This window comes from Notolepis coatsorum, assembly GCF_963971535.1.
Source record: "Notolepis coatsorum genome assembly, chromosome: 15".
NCBI classification, from domain to species: domain Eukaryota; kingdom Metazoa; phylum Chordata; class Actinopteri; order Aulopiformes; family Paralepididae; genus Notolepis; species Notolepis coatsorum.
This window is the reverse complement of record NC_140179.1, coordinates 54,204,147-54,218,441: the sequence shown is the minus strand read 5'-3', so window position 1 is coordinate 54,218,441 and position 14,295 is coordinate 54,204,147. Positions and strand designations below refer to the sequence as shown.

Genomic DNA, 14,295 nt, shown 5'->3' with positions numbered 1-14,295 from the left:
GTGACGCGTACGGCAAATCGTGGGACCGCAAGTTTCTACACTGGTTAGGCTTAGGCACTCGTTCAAAGTCGGTTACGGTTAGAGTTTGTCTTAGAGCATGGCGATAGAACGCCTGCCCTGATTCCGACGGTTAAGCTTAGGCACTCTTTCGAAGTTGGTTAAGGTTAGAGTTTGTCTTAGAGCATGGCGATAGAACGCCAGGTGCTTTGCAGGCTGTTCGACGCGGAAATGGGCAAAGACACAGCTCGTCACGCTATTGGGCGCACATGTCACATGACCAGAAACGTCAGTGGCCAATCAGATTCGCAAATCGCCGAACTCCGTTGTAGAAAATATAGACGCGTACCGAACCTTGACTTCAAAACCGTGGTACGTACCGAACCGTGGTTTTTGTGTACCGTTACACCCCTAGTTCCTAGGCTTGAATAAATTGTAATGAACCAACCAAAGGAGAATATCAATTTATTTAAATGATTATTGTCTGTCTCTCTCTCTCTGTCTCGCTGTAGTTTGATATGTCTAAGCCACCCCCTCCTCCCACTCCCATTCCCATGGGCCCCGGCATCCTGGAGGTTGGGGGGGAGTATGACCCTCCGGAGTCGCCTGCGGACAGGGACTTCCTCCCGGACTACATTGTGACGGTCATCGTGCCTTTCATCCTGGCCATCATCCTCAGCCTCCTGCTGGCCTACGTCATGTGCTGCGAGCGCGAGGGAGTGTACGTATTCACTACAGACCTGTTCGCTGTATACACTGTATACACATCAAGGGGCAAAAGGAACATAATCCTGGTCAGAACAACGGGGCAGACTATGCAGACTATGACCATGCTAGCGATCTAAACAATCAATCCATGCCAAAGCTAGATATGTAAAAGGTTATTGATTTTGGCAAAATGACATCCAGCCGTTTTCATTTGAAACAACTTTTAGTCAGGGGAGTGTCTCCATAGAGCCCCGTCGTACTTCTTTAGCGCAGCAGCTCGCGCAGGTAGGGGGCAACTTAGTCACGTGACTCAGTTGGTATTGTTGATTGGCTCGAACACGGTGGGTTTGTATACAGCGAACAGGTCTATAGTCTACCACAGTAGTTTTCAAACATTTTCATGTCAAGAACCCCCAAATAGGTACGTAAACAGGCAGCTCGATCTCACTTAAAGTACTCATCAACTACAGGAAAAAGGTACATATTGTAAATTGTTTCAAGTTTCTTTAATAGTTGTCATACAGAAGTACAGAATACTTTCATACAAAATGCTTCTTACTGTTACGCTCCAGAGACTGTGCTAGACAAGATAGTATCAAATAACATAATATAGCATGTAATTTAGAAGAAGAAAATGAGGTCACAGTGTTCGGTATAGACATATGTACAATGTTCTGAGTTACCATATAATATACAATACTATGCAGTGTACTAATGTACAGTACTATCTAGTGCAAAGCAGAAATGGGATGAGGTACAATTTAGGTACAATTTACAGTAAGGTGTACGAGTTGTAGTGCAATCCTTCATCAATAAATATAAAGTGTGGGGAGTGGGTGCTACAGTGTGTTTGTTTAAAGTGGGTGTGTGCTATAAAGTGTGTGGAGTGGGTGCTACAGTGTGTTTGTTTAAAGTGAGTGTGTGCGTGTGGATGTGTGTGCTATGTGCGTTTGGTGGTTGTTGTTGTGTAGTGTTCATTCATTGTTCGTTTAGCAGCCTGATGGCCTGGAGATAGAAGCTTCTTCTGAGTCTTTCTGTGCTCGCCTTGAGACTCCGGTATCGCTTGCCTGACCGCAGCAGTTCAAAGAGGCAGTTGTTCGGGTGACTGGAGTCTTTAATGATTCTCTTAGCCTTGCCCTTGCAACGCTTGTTGTAAATGTTCTGGAGGGTGGGGAGCCCCCCTCCAATTGTGCGTTCGGCTGAACGTGTCACTCTTTGTAGTCTGCTTCGGTCTTGTGCAGTGCTATTCCCAAACCAGGAGGTGATGTTGCCGGTCAAGATGCTCTCTATTGTACATGAGTAGAAGTTCTTAAGGATCTTCTGACTGACTTGGAACTTCCTTAGGCGCCTGAGGAAGTAGAGGCGTTGTCGTGCCTTCTTCACAACACTGTCAATGTGTGTGGTCCATGTCAAGTCCTCGGATATGTAGGCTCCGAGGTACTTAAAGCTGTTGACTCTCTCAACCGGTGCCCCGTCGATGCTGAGGGGGCTGTAGTCCTTGACCCCCGACCTCCTGAAGTCCACAATCATCTCCTTTGTTTTGCTGACGTTCAGGGAGAGGCTGTTTTCCTGGCACCATCCCGCCAGGACCTTGACCTCTTCCAGGTAGGCCCTCTCGTCGTTGGCAGAGATCAGGCCCACCACCACTGTGTCGTCAGCAAATTTGATGATTGTATTGCTACTCCGCTGAGCCACACAGTCGTGTGTGTACAGGGAGTAGAGGAGGGGACTCAGAACACAGCCCTGGGGGGCCCCTATGTTGAGGGTGATGGATGAGGAGGTGCAGTTGCCTGCTCTCACCACCTGGGGTCTGCCAGTCAGGAAGTCCAAGACCCACTGGCAGAGGTCATAGTTCAAGCCCAGGTCCCTGAGCTTGGCTATGAGTATGGAGGGGACTATGGTATTGAATGCCGAGCTGTAGTCGATGAATAGCATTCTCACATAGTTCCCCTGCCTCTTGTCCAGGTGTGATGCTGCTGTGTGCAGCACATGGGCTATGGCGTCCTCCGTGGACCTGTTGGGGCGGTATGCAAATTGCAGGGGGTCCATGTTGATGGGGAGGGAGGAGCAGATGTAGCCCTTTACTAGCTTCTCAAAGCACTTCATGGCTATAGAGGTGAGAGCTACAGGGCGATAGTTGTTGAGGCAAGCAGGCTTGGATTTTTTGGGTACAGGGATAATAGTGGACTTCTTCAGGCAGGTGGGGATGACAGCCTGTTCTAAGGACAGGTTAAATATGTCAGTGAATACTGGGGCCAGTTGGTCGGCACAGACTTTTAGGACGCGGCCGCGGATGCCATGTTATAGCCATAAGTAATATATTGACGTATTTATGAAAATGTACAATGTGTACACATCCATACAAGTAATATATTGATGTATTTATGAAAATGTGTAGTCTATCTAGTGGTGAAAGCACTCGCCCGTGAAAAAGATTATTGTTGGTTTGACTCCCGGTCGCAGTGATTTGTTTCAGACTTTTGCCGATACGAAACGTAAATATATTACGTATACAATATATGTAAATAAATATAGTACTTATGGCTGTAACATAATATAATAGAAGTACTTTATTGATCCAGAGGGAAATTCAGCACTACATATCGCTCACATTAAACATTTAGGTATAGTCAAAAATCACAAATGACAAATAAGAATATTGTCAGGGATATACTGTACATTCTAAAATATGTATATACATTCTAAAATATACAGCCAAAAATATACAGTAATATACAGTAAAATGTACAGTAATAAGTGTCGATGTAGAAGTAAAAAGTCATTAAGTCAAAAAGTCGAGGAAGATTACCAGAGTTTGTACTGTCACTCTGTGCTCAGTGGTACATTCAGTGTAACAAAATCTTGAGTCCGAGTCGAGTCTCAAGTCCCCAGTGTTCGAGTCCGAGTCCAAGTCTGAGTCACCAAAGAAGAGCCTAAGTCCGAGTCAAGTCCCCATGACCCTAGTCAGAGTCAGAGTCATCAAGATAAGATAAGATAAGATAAGATAAGATAAGATATTCCTTTATTGATCCCCTTGGGGAATTCAGGAAGGTTGTCAAGGTTGAGTCCACTCCACTCTGGCACTCAAAGAGCTGACATACAAATAAAAAAAGGTCTACATTAAACATAAATGACACAGCGGTCACCATTTCAAAGGGAGTTTATTTACTTTGTGACACAATAGCCAAACAAATGCACTAGCCATCAATATATTTGATATTAGGTAATATACAATTTGTAATAGGCCCAAATGATTAGGGCCTATTACAATTCTTTTTTTTTTTATCAATGAACAAGTCTGCACCTTCCGAGTCCGAATGCAGTCAATGCTCGAGTCCAAGTCCAAGTCCAAGTCCAAGTCCGAGTCATCATTGCTCAAGTCCAAGTCGAGTCACGAGTCCTGAAAATCAAGTCCAGACTCGTGATTGGAGCACTACAACACTGTTGCAGCCAGCCAGTCTGCGTGGAGATAACAAGATGAGAGAGTGAAGTAGTCACTCTTACACAATCTTCGTAAGAGTGCTCACGTACAGTCCTCGACGACCCCTGGGGGTCCCCAGACCCCACTTTGAGAACCACCAGGTCCACCAGAGCAAGCGGCCTGTTCATAATATTGTATAATTGAAGTTTTACCTGACTCTGGAAAAGTTTACCCAAGCTACTGTGTTGTGTGTCATAGTACCGGTATTAGTGATTGTTTGCTTTATTGTGATCTTCCATAGAAGAAAGTATCATGGTAGTTGATGGTAATTTCAGTTTTACCATTATGTAAAAGTCATGCATCGCCATGGTACCAATTTTGGACTTCAATAATACCGTGGTATAATCCTATTTAGCGCCGGTACCGCTGGTAATATGATATTTCCATCTTATTTTGGTCACTACCATCAAAATGATGGAAATATCATGATATATTTTTGGAAATACCATGATACCTTTTTGGAAATACCATGATACTATTTTCCGGAAGTACCATGCTATTTAAAAAAAAAAAAAAAAAAAAACTGTTGTACTTTTCCATACAGGATGATGATCGTAATTAGTTAACCCACCTTTTTATTTGACCACTACATAAATCAATGTTGTGCTAATAAGCCAAAAGCCATAATGAATATTATTAAATCAGTGTATCTGTTCTATTCTTTACTTGCAGGGAGAAAAGAAATAAATGCAGTACAGAGTAAGTACACTGATCTCTCCTCACTACACAACAAGCACATCGCATGGTGTTTAAAGGTGCTATATAACATTCAGCCACTAGATGTCGCACTAGAGCAACAGTATGTAATTTATCCAATCAGGTGCATTCCACGTGCGTGATTTTTTTCCGTAGCCTCTGTTTGAGAAGACGCTCTCTGATTGGCTTGGTACAGCGAAGAAGAAAAGACCCTCTCTGACTGGTTTAGCTCCAAAGGGTCTCTTCCGCCTTGTACATATATTCTCTGCTTAGAAGTGGTTATGCTTAGGCATTCTTTCGAAGTGGTTATGCCCAGGCATTCTTTCGAAGTGGTTATGCTTAGGCATTCTTTCGAAGTGGTTATGCTTAGGCCCTCTTTCGAAGTGGTTATGCTTAGGCCCTCTTTCAACGTGGTTATGCTTAGAGTTAGGGTTAGGGTTAGCCAATCGGAGAGCGTCTTTTTCTTCTTCGCTGCAATCAAAGAGTGTCTTCGCTCACAGAGGCTACGGGAAAAAAGCATGCATTCCACGTGGGGGGAAATGGGAAGTAGGAAGAGGATACAGTACATGCACGCAACATGTAAACAAAAACAATATTTTTATTCTGCACCGTTCTAAAAGCTCTGTGGATGAATTATTCAAAAGAAAAATATTACTACATAAACATGTTATCTATAGCACCTTTCACATGGTAGGTTTTTGTTATTGTTATTGTTGTTGTTGTTGTTGTTGTTGTTGTTGTTGTTGTTGTTGTTGTTGTTGTTGTTGTTTTGCTTATGTAACCCTCCTAGATTTGCCCCCGGGTCTCTCACATGGGAAACCACCTGTCGGGGTCAGCCAAAGGGGAATCTCCCTGGCCAATCAGAATTCTTGAAATTAAATTCTTTTGTTTTTTTGCACACTCTGCCTTGTAGCAGTAACAACAATGATAGAATAAAAAGGAATAAAGTAGAATAAAAATAGAATAACGTTTGATAAATAATAATAATAATAATAATAATAATAATAATAATAATAATAATAATAATGAGATGGAATAAAAAAGGAATGGATGAAATAGCAGCTGGGCACAGCTATAGAGTAGCTCTAAGTTATACTACAGTGGGCTACGATTGTTTCTCAATATAATACAATAGTCAGTCACAGCATATCGTGTGTCCAAAAAAATTTGCTCTGAATTGTAATACAGTGATAACAGTGAAGTAGTGTGTGCAATGTGGGCGTTTGGGCAGTTCCCATATTAAGACTGCACCACTGGTTATGTCTATGTGTGTGTGTGTGTGTGTGTGTGTGTGTGTGTGTGTGTGTGTGTGTGTGTGTGTGTGTGTGTGTGTGTGTGTGTGTGTGTGTGTGTGTGTGTGTGTGTGTGTGTGTGTGTGTGTGTGTGTGTGTGTGTGTGTGTGTGTGTGTGTGTGTGTGTGTGTGTGTGTGTGTGTGTGTGTGTGTGTGTGTGTGTGTGTGTGTGTGTGTGTGTGTGTGTGTGTGTGTGTGTGTGTGTGTGTGTGTGTGTGTGTGTGTGTGTGTGTGTGTGTGTGTGTGTGTGTGTGTGTGTGTGTGTGTGTGTGTGTGTGTGTGTGTGTGTGTGTGTGTGTGTGTGTGTGTGTGTGTGTGTGTGTGTGTGTGTGTGTGTGTGTGTGTGTGTGTGTGTGTGTGTGTGTGTGTGTGTGTGTGTGTGTGTGTGTGTGTGTGTGTGTGTGTGTGTGTGTGTGTGTGTGTGTGTGTGTGTGTGTGTGTGTGTGTGTGTGTGTGTGTGTGTGTGTGTGTGTGTGTGTGTGTGTGTGTGTGTGTGTGTGTGTGTGTGTGTGTGTGTGTGTGTGTGTGTGTGTGTGTGTGTGTGTGTGTGTGTGTGTGTGTGTGTGTGTGTGTGTGTGTGTGTGTGTGTGTGTGTGTGTGTGTGTGTGTGTGTGTGTGTGTGTGTGTGTGTGTGTGTGTGTGTGTGTGTGTGTGTGTGTGTGTGTGTGTGTGTGTGTGTGTGTGTGTGTGTGTGTGTGTGTGTGTGTGTGTGTGTGTGTGTGTGTGTGTGTGTGTGTGTGTGTGTGTGTGTGTGTGTGTGTGTGTGTGTGTGTGTGTGTGTGTGTGTGTGTGTGTGTGTGTGTGTGTGTGTGTGTGTGTGTGTGTGTGTGTGTGTGTGTGTGTGTGTGTGTGTGTGTGTGTGTGTGTGTGTGTGTGTGTGTGTGTGTGTGTGTGTGTGTGTGTGTGTGTGTGTGTGTGTGTGTGTGTGTGTGTGTGTGTGTGTGTGTGTGTGTGTGTGTGTGTGTGTGTGTGTGTGTGTGTGTGTGTGTGTGTGTGTGTGTGTGTGTGTGTGTGTGTGTGTGTGTGTGTGTGTGTGTGTGTGTGTGTGTGTGTGTGTGTGTGTGTGTGTGTGTGTGTGTGTGTGTGTGTGTGTGTGTGTGTGTGTGTGTGTGTGTGTGTGTGTGTGTGTGTGTGTGTGTGTGTGTGTGTGTGTGTGTGTGTGTGTGTGTGTGTGTGTGTGTGTGTGTGTGTGTGTGTGTGTGTGTGTGTGTGTGTGTGTGTGTGTGTGTGTGTGTGTGTGTGTGTGTGTGTGTGTGTGTGTGTGTGTGTGTGTGTGTGTGTGTGTGTGTGTGTGTGTGTGTGTGTGTGTGTGTGTGTGTGTGTGTGTGTGTGTGTGTGTGTGTGTGTGTGTGTGTGTGTGTGTGTGTGTGTGTGTGTGTGTGTGTGTGTGTGTGTGTGGGGGTCATGGCAGAGTTCATGAGTCTGACTGCCTGGGGGATAACAACTGTCCCAGAGTCCACTGGTCCAGGCCTTGATGCTGTGGTACTGTTAGCTGGACAGCATATCAGCTGTATGAATGAATGAATGAAAACTTTATTTAACAGATTGCAGAATGGGTACAATACAGTACGGCTCAATACATACAATTGTTAAGGGGATGCAGACCTGAGAAAGACGTTTGTCTTGTTTCCATCAGGGTCCCCCATTTTCAATTCATATAGACATATATGACATACATGACATACAGATAGTCAGTACTGCTACATCTATACATTTATGACATACCAGATTTGCAAATACAGTACTGTTTGTGATACAGAAGGAGTCAAGAAAAGGGAGTATATACATTTGACGTAGAAACTGTACATTGGAGGAGGTTGGGTGGGGAAGGTTGGGTACATTGGGATATTGACAACCCAATTGACAACAGTTTGTGGTTGGGGTGGTTGGAGTCTTTGATAATCCTGCAGGCTTTGCTGACACACCATCCGTTGTATGTTATGTCCTGGATGGAGGGAAGCTCACATCTGCTGATGTCCTGGGGACCTGGGCTGTCGGCACGACACTCTGTATCGCTTTGCGGAGAGCAGAGCAGTTCCCATACCAGCAGTCAGGATGCTCTGTATATGGTTGTGCCTCTGTAGAAGGCCCGTAGGATCTTGGGGGCTCCACGCCAAATTTCTTCAGCCACCTAAGGCGGAAGAGGCGTTTCTGTGCCTTAGTCTCGTAACAGAGCCTAGGGTGTAGGCAATGGAATTCAGAGTTCAGAGTTTATAATGCAAATAAAATAATTAGTGCTGTCAGGCGATTAATTTTTTTTATCTAATTAATTACAGGATTTGTAATTAATTAATCAAATTAATCGCATTTTAATCGCATAACCATTTTAGGCCTGATATTCTATAATCTATAATCATATTTCAAATTGAATGTGTCCATACTTAACATACTTAAGTACAAAAACCTGTACAAAACCTTCTGTTTAATCATCTTCCATTTATTCATTTGCTTTGATTTTTCAGGTCTGGTCAATTTTAGCATGGTGTTATTCACAGTCAAAGATAAAAAAAAAATATATAATACATTTAATTGATATTCTCATTTGGTTCATTACAATTTACTCAAGCCTAGTAACAGACACAGTATTTCTGACACTGGGAATACATTCCCTGAGATCCATAGATGTAGAATCAGATACCAAGCACATGCAAATGGTCAATTAAAAAAAAAAAAGTCTGTAAATGTTTATTCTACGTTCTTATGGAATGAATGAAAACTGAATTTTTTTAAATGAATTTGGAGTTAATTTTCATAACGCGATAATTTGCTGTGTAATTAATTAATCTAATTAACGCGATAAACTGACAGCCCTAAAAATAATACATCCTTGTAGTAGTTGGCAAATAAAGATGTTCCTTCCTTGCTAATGTTAGTGTGTTTCCCCTCCAGATTACAGCTGTACCACCACCAGACCATCCACGGGATCACCGACGAGCTGAGGAGCATGGCGGGAGGGCGCAGCGCGGCACAGCCTCTGTCCACGCTGCCCATGTTCAACTTCCGCACCGGGGCGAGGGCCCCGTCCATGTCCGACATTATCCCTCTCACCATGGCCCAGTAAGTCGCAGATCAGATGTATGATATATCCAGTGGGGGTAAAAAGTACCCAGAAATTATACTTAAGTGAAAGTATGGGTACCGTCTCAAAATCGTACTCAAGTAAAAGTCAGAGTATCTGGCTAAAAACACACTTGAGTAAAAGTAAAAAAGTTTCTACTTTTAAATGTACTCAAGTACTAAAAAGTAAAAGTAACAACTTTTTTTCTGACTGTCTATTCTTCTGATAGCAGGTGTTGAATCAAAGATCCCCGCTTTCTAGTCTTGCACAAGGACCAATCAGCATGGGTATGGGCGGGTTAATTTTCCATTGATGGGGATTTGTTTGGCTGTTTTTAAATAAATTGTGGCCGCAGGATTAATAATGTTAACGTTAGTTCGGCCAGAGAAACAAATATACTTATTAAAATTGTTGGACCTGCGAGATTTGTACTTTGTAGGTCTGCATTTTAAATGTAAGGAGTAAAAAGTATGTTTTTTTTCTCTGAAATGTAATTGAGTTAAAGTACAAGTATACAAATCTAATAATACTTGAGTAAAGTACAAATCCCCCAAAACAGTAAGTATTAATTTGTAACGAAGTACAATTACTCAAGTACTTTACACCCCTGGATATATCTTCATGTGTGAGATAGACTTTTGAGAGCTGAATAGTGACGTATATAGTAACAACGGCTACCGGCCTTCGAAAGCTCGATTTCTTCGACGGTAGCATAGAATTCCGACAGAACATTCCAAAACATCTCAGACCTCACCTCAGAGCTCATTATAACATAGACCTGTTAGCATACAGACCTCATCTCAGAGCTCATTAAACATAGACCTGTTAGCACATAGATCTCACCTCAGAGCTCATTATAACATAGACCTGTTAGCACATAGATCTCACCTCAGAGCTCATTATAACATAGACCTGTTAGCACATAGACCTGATCTCAGAGCTCATTATAACATAGACCTGTTAGCACACAGACACAGAGCTCATTATAACATAGACCTGTTAGCACACAGACACAGAGCTCATTATAACATAGACCTGTTAGCACACAGACACAGAGCTCATTATAACATAGACCTGTTAGCACACAGACACAGAGCTCATTATAACATAGACCTGTTAGCACACAGACACAGAGCTCATTATAACATAGACCTGTTAGCACACAGACCTCATCTCAGAGCTCATTATAACATTTTGTGAGAGCCCCATTGATTGATGTCTATAAAGCAGCGACTGATTTTACATCCAGCTTTAGGAGAGTGGTACTTGTTCACAAATACTAACTGAACTGTCCAGAGGCACTGGAAGAACATAATGTGAATTCTTAAAATAGGTGGCATTGCCTCTTTAGGTGCAGGATATTATAGAGGTAAAATGGCGGAAAATTCAACAAATAAAGTGCATTTTTCTTAATTTGTTTTCACAGGGAGCCCTGTGATACTCTGCCCAGGTAAACATGTTGTTGTCTTTGTTTGTTTGTTTGTTTGTTTGTTTGTTTGTTTGTTTGTTTGTTTGTTTGTTTGTGTTTGTTTGTCTGCATTCTCTCTGATTGGTTGATTGATTGATTTTATTTGACATAATAAAATACAATACACAGCCTACACAGGTTAATAGTGTATTACATGTGTGCGTTTGTCTGCTGTCATAGTTCATCCAGGATGAGCACAGAGACACCTTTAGATCTAAATCCACTGTACACTGTAAAAAATAACTGTAAATAAAAACTGTAACTGTCTGGCTGCAACAGTTGCCAAATACTTACTGTCAAATCAAATACATTTACAGATTACAACCTTTATTTAATGCTTAATATTTTGATAAAAGTAATTTACTAAATTGTTATGGCATTTACACTTAAAGTAGAAAAACAAAAGTAATCTGTAAAATAATACAGTAAATTTCCTGTGAAAAAACTTGTTTTTTTAGTGTACGTTCTCACATGGATAATGATCTAAATCCACTGTACGTTCTCACATGGATAATGATCTAAATCAATCCACTGTAAGTTCTCGCATGGATAATGATCTAAATCCACTGTACGTTCTTGCATGAATAATGATCTAAATCCACTGTACGTTCTCACATGGATAATGATCTAAATCCACTGTACGTTCTCACATGAATAATGATATAAATCCCCGAATATACTGGCTGACAATCTCTTGTCTTTGCAGGAAGTAAGAACGGCGTCGGACACACTTGAAGGCTTCGTGTGATACAGTATATATTTTTTCAGTCTATGGATGTGAGTTTGCTGTGGGATATTTGAGTGTATTTCTTTCCTTCTCTTGAATCATTCATGAGTGATTTGACATCTTGTTGGTACTTGACACACGTGAGGTTGGATTGTATAATTTCACGGCACCGATTTAGATTCAACAGACACCCGATAGTCTGTGTATCCACCGCGACAGCGTTGGTGACAGGATGCAGAAAATCTGTGTTTTAATATCTTTCAGTAATAAAAAAAATTTAAATGTTGATTTAAGATCTACATCTTCCTTCTTGATTTTGTTATTCATCAACCGAGTCGAACTGTGGAAGTGACAAGCGTGGCTTGTTGCAGTGTTGTAGTCGAGTCACTAAATCTCGAGTCCGAGTCGAGTCTCGGGTCCCCAGTGTTCGAGTCCAAGTCCGAGTCACCAAAGAAGAGCCAGAGTCTAGTCCGAGTCCCATATTAGCCTAGCCTAGTCCGAGTCCATCAAGGTTGAGTCCACTCCACTCTGGCAGTCTGGCAGAATCCGCATGTAGGTGGAACACATGTGTCTGCCCTTGCATGGAATTAAATAATGTTATGGTATTAATATAGCCATCAATATCTTGTGCAAAATTATTAGGGCCTTGTTACGACCCCTGTGGGTCTAAGGGTAAAGGGCTGTAACACAACAGTTGGTTGACAGAAATTATGGACCACGTTTGTAAACAACAATGATATTTATTGAGAGATGCAAAGGAAGCACACGTAGCTCAAGGGTGAGCCCAGGCCAAAACGACAAACAAACACCACTATACTCCAAATAAACCAATCTAATCTATGGTAAAAGAAATTACATTACCTAAACTACCCTTACCTAACCAAAACAGGAGAAAACAATATCCAAAGGAAATGGCAGCTCACCCCATCTGTGCTTCCTGAGAAAGAGAGACAAAAACACATTAATGATACATACAACAAAATGGAAACATATAACAAAACAATCTATAGGTAACAATGCTCTCTCTGCGGCCATACAATCACAAAGGCACTTTCACTATTACAAAGGCCTATAAACAAAAAGGGATATTATCAAAGTACAATGCCACAAAATAACACTAGGCCTAGCCTCATGCCAGAGAGAGAGTGACTGAAGTGAGAAGCCATGTTTTAACAGGTGTGTGGTGATCCATGATTGGGTGGTGGGTGATGGGTGTTGATTGAGTGTTGGAGTGTGGAAAACCATCCACCAATCGGTGCTGTGCTGCTATAATGGAAGGGCAGGCCTGGCAGGGACCAATGGTGGAGGACGGGTGGAGGGAACAATGGCTGGAGGGAGGAAACAAAATGGAGAACACACACACATGGAGACACACACTGGGGAATATATATATTGGGATGTAACAGGCCTATTACAAAAAATTTAAGTCCGAGTCCTCGTCTGCACCTCCTGAAGTGTTATCGAGACAATGAAGACAACGAGTTGCAGACTGGACTCAAGTTTACTTGGTTGACATAGCGACGCTCATACATACTGGTGCACTCTTATATATTGTCCGGGTTGCACACCGGCATTATATGGTACCTACTGCATATCACTACATCCCCCTTGTTTAGCAGCATCGCCCCATATAATTAGCGGAACACTCTTATGTCAATAGTCCACTGAAATCACATCACCAAGTGCAAATCCTCCCCCTTATTTAGGTTTACATTCACCCCCCAAGACCATAATGATAACAAAGCACCAGAGTCCCCATGATGACCCAGCCTTGTGCTCCTGGTGTTGTTCTGGCCCTCTGTAGTGGGCACCTTCCGTGCAATAATGTGTGCTCAGGTCACATAGTCTTTGTAAAAATCTGGTCTGTTCACAACCCTCCCACATCTTGTGCGTCTTGGTCCTGGGCTATTGGGCACCTGTGTAGTAGGCCTACAGGGTGACATCGTAGGTGTTTCCGGTGGGTCACTCTGCATTGTAGGTGTTTCCGGTGGGCCCTCGTGGGTGTCCTCTTGAAGCTGTGGCACAGCAAAGTGTGTCTGTGTTGGACTTCTCTGCATCTGTGGGATGTATAGCTCACGCAGGTGGCTCCTGCACCGCCTGACCTGGTTGCCATTTGGTGTTTGTACAACATAGCTTCTTGGCTCAATGCATTTTTGTACAATGATAGCTGGATGCCATGTCCCTCTATCCTTGTTCAGCACAGTCACATGCTGTCCGGGGCAGAGTGGGGGTAATTATCTGCGGCAGCTTGCGGTCGTGATGCTCTTTTAGGTCCGCTGTTCTCTGTTCCATGTGAACCCTATGCTCCTCCCTGCCTGGCTCTGCCCGACTTGGCAGCAGGGTGGTGACAGGTCTCCCAAATATCAATTCTGCTGGTGATGGCAGTTTACTGTCGATGGGCGTCGCTCTGACCTGTAGTAATGCCATCTGTAGATTGCCTCCCTGTTCCAGGGTTTTGGTCACAATTGATTTGATGTGTCTCACGTGCCTTTCAATGAACCCATTGCTCTTTGGGTAATGGGGAGAGCTTGTGATGTGTTTGACTCCCCAGTCTGTTACAAACCTTTGGAAGGCCTGCCCTGTGTACTGTGGCCCATTATCTGTTAGGATCTCGTCTACTCGGCCAAACAGTGACAGGTACATCTGCATTTTTTGTGCGACTGCATGGCTAGACACATTAGGCATTTCATCCACCAGTGGATATTTGGAATACCAGTCCACAGTCAGAAGGAACTGGCGACCTTTGACCTCAAATAGGTCAGAAGCGATAGACTGCCATGGTTTGGATGGTATGTGGTGTGGGTGGAGAGGTTCTTTTGGGTTTGCATCTTGATGTTCCACACACACTCTGCAGGATCTGCACACCCT

General features: G+C 42.9%; 1 protein-coding gene across 1 annotated transcript in view; it reads left to right on the top strand.

Moving 5' to 3' along the window:
* Nucleotides 1-11,646, top strand: part of sgca (sarcoglycan, alpha) — a 34,923-nt gene extending 23,277 nt beyond the window's left edge. Inside the window, exons 7-11 of the mRNA XM_084330673.1 lie at nucleotides 510-718; nucleotides 4,859-4,885; nucleotides 9,064-9,231; nucleotides 10,659-10,682; nucleotides 11,407-11,646. Coding sequence (XP_084186799.1) covers nucleotides 510-718; nucleotides 4,859-4,885; nucleotides 9,064-9,231; nucleotides 10,659-10,682; nucleotides 11,407-11,413 — 435 coding nt within the window. The 3' untranslated portion in view covers nucleotides 11,414-11,646. The remainder of the gene's footprint in view (nucleotides 1-509; nucleotides 719-4,858; nucleotides 4,886-9,063; nucleotides 9,232-10,658; nucleotides 10,683-11,406) is intronic.
* Nucleotides 11,647-14,295: the final 2,649 nt, after the last annotated feature.